Here is a 10969-nt window from a genome sequence, read left to right on the forward strand (position 1 = left end):
AAATTTATTCCTTCAAGAATTTGAGGGCAGTCGATATAGTTAATTCTGTAGCGACTAACATCTTCGAGTAACATCACTCAATAAATATAGTAATAAGCTTACAAGAGCTTATTTTACTGGTGGACTTTGTGCAAGCTCGTCTGGGTAGGAACGACCCACTCATCAGATACTCTACCGCAAAACAGCAGTACTTGATATTGTTGGGTTCCGGTTTGAAGGGTGAGTGAGCCAGTGTTATTACAGGTACAAGGGATATAACATCTTAATTCCCAAGATTGGTGGCGCATTGGCTATGTAGGCGATGGTTGACATTTCTTAGAATGACAATATCTAAGGGCGTTGGTGACCGCTTACCATCAGGTGGCCCATATGCTCGTCCGCTTTCCTATTCTATAAATAAAAAAACGCTAATATCATCGCATACTAAAGCGCTTGCAAAACACCAACACAAATGCTTGATAATATTTAATGGATGGCTTCATGTAATTATTTATACTATAATCATTATAAATGTATCACATATATATTAAGTTAAGCATTAATGTCACTTAATTATTTTTCAATTCAAGAATCATGCTTATGTATAGAATAAATCATTATGTAGCAACGAATATATTATATTTTGTATAAATATAAATGTATTAAAAAAAATTTTGAGCAAATAAACACCATAAATTGTTTTTTGTATCCTATAAAATATATTGACATATATACGTTGGAGCATGGGAACGCGGTCTATACAAAAATCACCATGGTCCTTTAAATAGTTAATAAAATGTGCAGTTGATATCTTTGATCACCATGATATATCATTAACAGGATTCATAATATCTGTCTAATTGTTTTTTATATTGAATTGATTTTTAATATTTCAATATTTGAATTGATTTTTTGACTTATTATTTATTGAATAAGTCAAAAAATCTGGAGTTTCCAAGTTCGCAGTGTTTACACTCCTATTAAAATCTTGGCCCGGCACATGAAAATCCGGTCAGGTCGTATTGGATTTGCTATCCCATCGGATTATGATAGTGAAAGAATAGAGATAACACCTGATCGCTCATATATCTGCGCAGTTAGAGAGCCTATCAGATATACAATCATGGGCATATTTTGTCAAAATAATATTATTATGTTAATCATCATTATCATCACCCCGTTCTCGTCCATAGCTTGACATATGTATCTCCAATGGCGCGCCACTAAGTTCGATCTTCAGCTACTCGCTGCCAGCCACGTCGCGTATATCGTCACTTTACCTGGCTAGCCGTCCTACGCTACTCTCGCCAAGACGCGGTCTCAACTCCAGAACACGTAATATTTTTTTTAGTCGGTTGGGATAAAAAGCTTCTGATTTGAGAAGAGCCCATCAATAATACTCAACGGTATCATAAATTGTCGACTTACCTACATATTACTATACTTATACTTATTTATATATCATTTCCAAACTTTGGAATTATGTAAAGTGATAAATTAAGTGAACGATATCCTAACAGTTTCATTTGACTTTAATACAGTACACCGCTGATCTACGTTACCTATGTAAGTATTCCCTTCCAAGTCTGCAGTTTATAGTTTAATTCTTCAGATGGTCCATTTGTTGACTGACAATCAAGTCACGCTTATAACAACCAAAACCTATAAGGCAACGGCCTAAAGGCCCCGTCAGCCGATAAGTCCATCTTACCAAAAATAAAGTAATTTCACTCTAACCGCTTTGTAATGGGGGGGCTAAAATGTCAATTAGGCTTTAGATCTTTAAGTCCGGCTGTGTAATAATAATAATACATAATAATATCCTGGGATATTATTCACACACGCCCATCTGATCCCAAACTAAGCAGAGCTTGTACTATGGAAACCAGACAACTGATATAGTTCATATATTACTTTTCTTTTGTAAATACATCCTTATAAAAATAATTACACCCAGCTCAGGACAAACAGACATGTTTATACACACAAATTTCTCCTGTGTGGGAATCGAACCCGGCTCTGTAGAAACAAATCTTTATGACTTTTCAAATATCTTCGAAAATAATATTTTACTTTTTTATAAAAATGCAGTAGCTCGTAGCAATAGCGGTCCCAGCAATAAGACCTTGTCAGTTATGATTTGATATTTTCTTTTCGTATGTGTTTTTTTTTTGTTTTGGGTCATTAATCTTTTGTATTGAAGTTATATTTATGCATATACATATTGAACATTTTTTTCTTTTCTTTCTACAATTTTTCTTAATTCTAACGTAAATAAAACAACATTTAGAAAATAAAAATAAAAGATATTTTAGTACTTTCTTCGTATGATTCAACGGATTTTTTTTTTCTAAAAACAATCAAAGTAGGTACTTACCTACATATTTATAAGATATGGCAAAACGCTTAAAAAATCAATTAGTAGGCTACCCACACCATCTTCTGCTTCGAGAGTGTCATGTAGCAGAAGAAGGCCGCGGAGCGGGAGCGGGAAGAAGGTGTCTCCGCTGACCCGCTCTGCCGAAGAAGACCCGGGAGAAGGCGTCGGTGATTTGCCCCTAGTGCACCTTTTCCCCCACCTTAATTTTCTATACCTTGAACTCCACTAGGCTGGAGGCCCGCATAGGTGGGCCAGCTGTGGGGACGTCACGTCCCATTAGTAGCGCAAGCGATCCCGTGGTGGACTTCGAAAAGAAGGAGTAGGCCTTTGGTTTTTTAGTGAGTTATACAAAAGGAAGCCGAGATGGCCCTGTGGTAAGAACGCGTGAATCTTAACCGATGATCGTGGGTTCAAGCCCGGGCAAGCACCACTGAATTTTCATGTGCTTAATTTGTGATTATAATTCATCTCGTGCTTTACGGTGAAGGAAAACATCGTGAGGAAACCTGCATGTGTCTAATTTCACTGAAATTCTGCCACATGTGAATTCTACCAACCCGCATTGGAGCAGCGTGGTGGAATAAGCTCCAAACCTTCTCCTCAAAAAGAGGAGAGGAGGCCTTTAGCCCAGCAGTGGGACATTCACAGGCTGTTACGGTATACAAAACCCAGACCGTCAAAGACTAGATTATCAAAAAATCTAACTATATTCAAGTACGACAAATAATTACTCCTACGAGAAAATATAATTACCGGTTCGGAGTGTAGATTTTACCGAGAAGAACCGGTGACAAACTATGAAAAATCATCTATAATTATAATAATTTTTTCACATAAAAGCTATCAATAAGTCCCAATAAACATAACATAGAAATGAAAAATATATTTACACATGTTGTAGTTATCTAAGAGCAAGTCGTTGATTATCTGTAACGTTAATTAACAACGCTATATAACAAATTTTACATCCAATATTATTGTAATTAGTTATAAATAATCCCATATTACATAATTTATTGTATAATCTAAAGTTATTATTTCTAATCTTATCTCCATTTATATGAAATAATTATGAAATAATAAATCTACTAACGCCATCTATGTTTCTGTAGTAGAATATTTACGATTTCTACCGAAGTCGGAAGTCAAAATTTTTTCTTTTCTTTACTTCAGTAGTACTTATAAATAATTTTGATAGGTAATATGTTAATGCTAATAAATTAAATAGATTTTGCTATTGATTGATTCCAAATAAACACCTACTTTTAGGAGATTGATAATTAATTATTGGAGTTTCAGTCCTTCAATAATGGCACGTTCTAATTAAGTATTAAAAAATGTATAATTCCATATTATGGTGGATAAAGATTCTAAATAAATAGGTAATATTATAATTATGATGAATCTATACAAATTTCTAAGTTTTTTGATAAAATAAAGCTAACATGCAAACATTAGAAGCGCTGATCTAAAGCATACTAATTATCACAGCTTAGATTAATTGCATTATTGCAATAAGTCCATGATAAGAGCATACCTCGCCGCCATCTATACAGCAAATTGATTAACTTACTTAACAACACAATATGTCATTTTGATTTGTCCAGACACTACGTAGTTTATCTAATTATCACTAGATGGCGCTATCACACAAGTAATGTACAAAATATTTTATAATTATTTTAACAAAATGTACAAGAGTAATTGTTAAGATAATAAAATAAAACATTTTTCTGACTTATTATTTTTTGATATTCGTCAATAACGTTTTTTTAATACACTACTTTTTTTATGTAATGTACCGCCCTCCTCAAACAGTGTTATTAAAGATTGTTTATAGATGTCACTAGTAACTTCAAAATAACATTTCATATTTCAACATACATCCATACAGTTATGACAAAATTATTGTCTGATGTAATGCTTATGTACTTCAAGTATAAACAACAAAAAATTACATCATGACATACCTACGTGACTTAAAATATAATTTTAAACAAGGTCCATAGTACGATATACATCAAGTATTTACGGTTTCTTTATTTACTCGATTTATCCTATAGGCCTATCCTTATTCCACATCATCCTACCTAGTACATATCTAAGTTCATATAATTATCATAATAATATTTTATAAAGGTAACTGTAAATGTTTTGTTTCTTTGTTGTTTCTAGTTCCACGCAAAAACTATACTGTAAAATGAATTAATATTTTAAGACACGTCTGAAGATGAAGCTGACCTAGTCGGAGACGAAAATTGAGGGTCCAGGCGACTTCAAGATTCACCTGATGAAGGTGGCGCGACCCAACTGGACGCGAAAGACGGAGAACCGGGAGCTTTGGTGCACCTAGAAAGAGGCCTATGTACCTGTTTACTGCCAAATATTTAAATTAAAAAATATATATATTTAATATTTTGTTTTGTTTTTTTAGGTATCTACCAAAAATTCTCAGATCATATAAAAATGGACACTGTCCTGTAGTCGGAACTAAAATAATATAAGCACTTACTAATAGGTAACTATGTACAAACATAACTCAATATAAAATCCTTTCTAGATTCCTTTCAATAATTTAACCTGAAAACTAAACGTACGTATTGCGGGTTCAAGCCCGGGCAAGCACCTTTGAATTTTCGGCGGTGAAGGAAAATATATTGGAAAACGTGGGTAAGTCGGATAAAAATCTGCCACATGTGTCCACCAATCCTTTTTTTTTTTGCTGGAAAAACGCGTTACGCGCGTCCCCCATAGGAACAGTGGGGGGTATGTGGGGCTCGCCTGTGTCCAAGGCGCCGAGTGCGCCCCGAACATCGGAATACCCACTAAAAAACCAGCAGTACCCTTTCCGTCTTAACGAGGAGTCCAATCCACCAACCCGCTAGTATAGAGTAGAATGGTGAAATAAGCTCCAAAGCCTCTGCTCCAAAGGAATTCTGTAGCCCAACATTGGAACATAAACAGGCTATTACTATTTTTAATTACACTTATTCAAATTTACACAAAATCACAATTATGAGTTATGACCTTTCGGAATCAGTTCCCTCTTAATTTTTTATTGTTAGTTCATGCATATTAATTTCCATCAAACCATGTTAGAACTAAGTGACATCGGATTATGCAAGTCAAGTCAATATCAAAATCTTTATTCAATATAGAACCGTTACACTTGCTTATTGATTGTCATAAATCTTCCACCGGTTCGGAAATAAACAACCCAGACCTGAGAAGAACCGGCGAAAGAAAGTCAGCGGGTTTTTTTTTATCTCATTTCTTTACAAGAAGTGCAATACATATACAACACTAGCCAAATTATATATACCTTTTTTTTTAATTTGAGATAACCTGGAGGCGATCGTTTCATTCTCAGGGTGTGCAATCATTTAAAACGTCATCGGATGTGTAATATCCTTTAGCACACAAGCGTTCCTTAACGATTCTTTTAAATTACACAATTGAATATTTTTAACGTTTTCTGGGATCCTGTTGTAAAAGCGTGTACATTGTCCCATAAAAGACTTACTAACCCTGTGCAATCTGGTAATAATGGTTGTAAGTTTGTATTTGATTTGACAATTTCATTAGAAAACAATCACAACATGCTAGCGGCTGGTGATTCACCAATCGCTGACGGTCTGACGGTCGGCCGCGTCACTTACAACCATAACAAAACACACGCTTACGATTACACACACCCGTGCACGGGCTGCCGTGTAGTGTATGTGATAAGCGTTTGGTTTTAATTATATCTACATAAATAACATTAAAGCTTATGATGTTTTTATTATATATATGCGTAGATTAGTTTGTGATTGTATTTACTTTCGTTTTTAGCTAGTTAACAGTTTAAGACATCTCGCCACTTCTCGTTTACAACATCAAATACATTGAACAAAATGGGGTTCAACATTATAGCAATGCCATCTATTTATAGTTGTGTGAAATACCACTCATCCCAAAATCTAGTACTCTATCCGCCCGCCTATTGTCTTAATTTTTTTTTTTATAGAATAGGACGGCGGACGAGCATATGGGCCACCTGATCGTAAGTGGTCACCAAACGCCAAATCGCTTACATAGCCAATGCGCCACCAACCTTGGGAACTAAGATGCTATATCCTTTGCGCTTGTAATTACACTGGCTCACTCACCCTTCAAACCGGAACACAGCAATACCAAGTACTGCTGTTTTGCGGTAGAATATCACGTAATATTTGTCACAGTTACTCCTTACCCGATGTAGACGCTCACTAAGAACGGATTTAACGCAAATCGACAATTAGCTAGTAAGTAGATAAACAACCAGATTGACAATTCCGTGTGATTTGTATATATATTTTGCACTACAATCAATCCTTGATTAATATATATTTTTATATAGTACAACACTATTCCATTTATTATATATATATACATATATATATATATATATATATATATATATATATATATATATATATATATATATATATATATTTAAGTATTTTACGACTTTATGTTAGATAAATATCATGTCAATTCACTTACTTGTATAACTATATAAAATCTGGAATGCCATTGGAATGTACAGGCTATACCTATTTATTTATACAAATAATATAAAAATAATATTTCCATCAACGTAATGGAAAGCTCATCTTGTATAAATATACGTCCATAGTGTGAGCCACTATTTTATAAGGCTTCTTACGTACAATGTTTTCTGTCGCAAGGTAATAGTTGATATTTCTTAGTGTTGATATATATGAGCTGGTGACCACTTTGCACCAGGTATATATAAAAATTAGACCAACCGCTCCGCGTCTTCTAGCGAACACGGCAAGACCGCGTGTTAGATTTTTCCGTTGTGACTCGGAGCGTGACGTCACTCATCTCGGTTGCCAACATCCAACCGCTTACAATAATAGTCATAAATATATGAAAAAAAATGTGTGCGGTCATAACTTACTCCATCGGATCACTCGGTGGGCGCGTGTTACTTTCACGACGCGGCTCATGACGTCACGGCGTTGGTCTCGTAAGTCAACATTGAGGAAAAGCCGTGACAAACACAACAATAGCCAACTTGTATATATTTTGTATATTATTGTATTGTAAAGTATAGGAAGTGAGAATTACTTGTAGTTTTATTAAATATTCATAAAAGTTTAAAAATACAAAATAAATAATCAAATTAAGTATGAATTTATAGGAGTTTTTGTTTAACCGAAGGACGATGAGAAATTTGTAAATACGTGTGTTTTTTTACACAATCAGCGTATTCATCATCATCTTTAACACGTTATCAAGCCCCCGACCTCTTGATAAGATAGATCGTGGGAATTATAAATTCTACGTACTCACTCCCTTATGTTTTAGCTACTAAGACTCAATTTTGCAATTCAATAATTTACTAACGATAATTTTATCATTTTAACATACTTATATATATATTTTTAATTTGTATTTACTTGTAAGTTAAAACAAAAGTAAACATCGCTCATTGATATCTCGACAGAGTCAGTGCGAATCCAAACAACTGTCAAACTCAGCACGCATATCTGATTACAGTTTCCCTGATAGTCGTGTTTACTATCTAGAATATTCACATTTACGTTTCGAATACCGATAACGAGTATATTACACCTACTACGAAGTGTTTTGTTTGCTTTCTTCGATTCCGTGCTACATTTTCTCTCGAAAACGTCGCGGAGGTCGTTGACACCTGCCAAAATTGAAGAAGAGGTGCAAGCCGTAGACTCATGACGGTCCGGCCGCGCGGCCGCAGGCGTCGACTACGACGCGCTGCACTGTGTATAGCTGCGGCGACCTTGTCGCGCTCGCGCCCCTCGCACGACGTCATGCGGGGGCGCGCCGGTGACGTCACGCCACGACCTCGCTACCCGTCACTCGACGTGCACGTGAACACCACGCGCCGGCACGCGTTCGCTGCGTGATCACCCCGCTCCTATTGGCCGGCCGTGCCGCGCCGTCCTTTCCTATTGGTCGCCCGCCGCCCGCTCCCCGCGACGGTTCGTGCCTCGTACCTCGAGCGCTCGCGAAGCGGTTTATTCGTCTGCGGATCGCCGACGAAAATACACGGCTCTCTTGGAAGTACTAGCGGTCCAAGCCCGCGAGTTCTGTGAATTAAAAAGAAAGTTTCTCACCGTTGAATGATATCTTAGTCAGAATGTCTACTATACTAGATGTTTGCGGACCCCTCTCCCCGCCTTCAACGCCGCCGTTGATGGACATAAAAGTGAGTGTTGACATTGTTTTGTTGTTAACCGAAACTTTTGTTTTGTTTTTTTTTTTTAAATAATAAATAAAATCGAAACCTTGTAGAATAAAACCGTATCTTGTGCAATCGAAAGTATGGCAGGAGTGCGGCGCGCGATCACGCAGCGTGCGCGTGCTCCGGACTAGTGAGCAATCATTTATGTATGTCTGTCTTTGTCTCACAGGTCGAGTTACCTCTGAAGAAAGCTGCAGTAAAGCGCGCACGAGAAGCGTCGCCTCCGACTGGGCTGGTCACACCCCAGCCCTCGGACTCTGAAGGCGAAGATGAATACAGCAAGCGATCTCGGTGTGAGCTAGCGAGGCTATTACTCACCACGCCTCCGCCCGATCCCTGTCCTCGGCCCTCCGTCATCATGCGAGCACACAAAGATGGTACCTGCAGCCCTGAGCCTCTACCGATGCCACCGTCAAATATGAACATCCTGAAGACCCTAAAATTCAAAATGAACCGAGGCCACAGCTACTCACAAGTCAAATATATAGCTAGCCAGGCTCAGACACCGCCGCCTGCCCCACCCAGTCCTAAAGCTAAAGTGGAAGAGGCACGAGTCCCATCACCGCACCCAGAATGCCAACCTAAACAAGACGAACACAGAGTGCCTCAAGTGGCGTCGACGCCTGGCTGGGTTCCACTAGCCCCCAGACCAGCCCCTGCCGTAATAGTACCTGGTGCTCTACTTCCGACTACGGCACTGTGGTTGGTCGCACCCGCGCCGGCCGCGAGACGCCGTCTATATGAATGCACTTACCCTGGCTGCGGAAAAAACTACTTCAAGTCATCACATCTAAAAGCGCACGCCCGCACACACACAGGCGAGCGTCCCTTTAGATGCGCTTGGCCGGGCTGCGAGCGACGGTTCTCCCGCTCCGACGAGCTCTCTCGGCATAAGCGGACACATACTGGCGAGAAGAAGTTTGGCTGCAGAGTCTGTAACCGCCGATTTATGCGCTCCGATCACCTCGCGAAGCACGTCAAGAGGCATGCCAAAGAGCGAGCCCCTCCCGCGCCCGTACTCCGCCTCCTGCCCTCGCCTCCCCTGACTATTCCGGTCCACAACCCCACCGTAGTGCAGTGAGCGCTACCGACTGTGATTCAGATCTCATGATCGTTACCTAGTTTTAGTACTCAATTAAGACTGTCCTATCTGACTACTTAAGTAGTTACTAGTTGTAAGTCTATATTATTATTAGATGATGGTAAGCTTCAAAGAATATAAAAGATTGATATATATATATGTTGTTTGTTTTCACGTCACTTACACGACACTGTTTAACTATCACGATTGCACAGATTCACTTACAATCCAATATATAACCTTAGAATATCCTAGTAAAATCTGGTTGCCAAAATCCAAGAGCGGCGTGGTGGTCGGTAACAGTTCGACCACGAAAGCCCAGCACAGAAGGCCGGCAAGCGACTGGCGACGTACCGCGCGCGCCTCCGAGTCGCAAACTGATAACGACTTGTGACTCCTCTTATCGCATGGCGATATCTTACAATTAAATATCAAGAAAATACGAAACGCTTATCAAAGTTTAAAAAAAAATTAAAAAATCTTTAATTCATCAATTTGAATTTTCTACGAATAAATAGTTTGAATTAATTTATGTTGCAATATGTATTTGGTTAAATGGTTGATTTGTTAATTACATTGATTTTAAATTATATTCATATTTTGCAATGTGCATATTTATCGTACTCATTGCTAAATTCTTGAGAAAATGTAGAATTTTAAATTTATATCACAAATTCAACCTTACAAGTCGATCGTAAATCTGTTATCTATTTCCGCAACACTTCTTAAACGGAATTCATACATTAAAAACAGTTATTGAACTCAATAACAATTTCTAATCAGAGCAATTAAAACCTTTAATAAATTATTTCAAATAGTTATAAATAGAATGAAAAAACATCAAACTTGACGCTTAAATATGCAAAAATGCTTACGAATATTCGTATATTGCACAATAATTACACAAAATAAGCTTATTTTTACCGCGAATGTGAAGATTTTTTATATAAATGTATGAACAGCTACAAACAAAGTATTTAACTAGTATTCACCGTATCCGATCACTCGTTTTCTGAGTGTCACCGCCACCATTTGGTCACGTGATAGCGATAACGCGTTATGCCAAAATTCAGTCGCGGAACCACTAGGTCTACTATATAAGTACGTTACAATCATTCAACTTATATTATACATATATTATATTATATATGTGTTCCAATATCTTCTTTTGTGTTTATATTAATTAATATATATAATATAAACAATAATTCAGAGTTTAATGAAGTTTTCTTTGAAACTGTGTCGTTAAATAAAA

At 37.4% G+C, this 10969-nt stretch overlaps 1 protein-coding gene across 1 annotated transcript; it reads left to right on the forward strand.

Moving 5' to 3' along the window:
- The first annotated feature begins 8398 nt into the window (after nt 1-8398).
- Nucleotides 8399-9869, forward strand: LOC126781320 (Krueppel-like factor 10). Its single transcript, XM_050506251.1, has 2 exons — nt 8399-8597; nt 8803-9869. The coding sequence occupies exons 1-2, from the start codon at nt 8529-8531 to the stop codon at nt 9712-9714; spliced, it is 981 nt and encodes a 326-aa protein (XP_050362208.1). The 5' UTR covers nt 8399-8528; the 3' UTR covers nt 9715-9869.
- The last annotated feature ends 1100 nt before the right edge of the window (nt 9870-10969 follow it).

This window comes from Nymphalis io, chromosome 3 (genome assembly GCF_905147045.1).
Source record: "Nymphalis io chromosome 3, ilAglIoxx1.1, whole genome shotgun sequence".
NCBI classification, from domain to species: Eukaryota; Metazoa; Arthropoda; class Insecta; order Lepidoptera; family Nymphalidae; genus Nymphalis; species Nymphalis io.

What these genes read in the sequence shown, in the direction of transcription:
- LOC126781320 (XM_050506251.1), top strand. Translation starts at nt 8,529, where the DNA reads ATGTCTACTATACTAGATGTTTGCGGACCCCTCTCCCCGCCTTCAACG. An exon ending in CGCCGTTGATGGACATAAAA is followed by an intron (nt 8,598 to 8,802) that starts GTGAGTGTTGAC and finishes TTTGTCTCACAG; the next exon opens with GTCGAGTTACCTCTGAAGAA.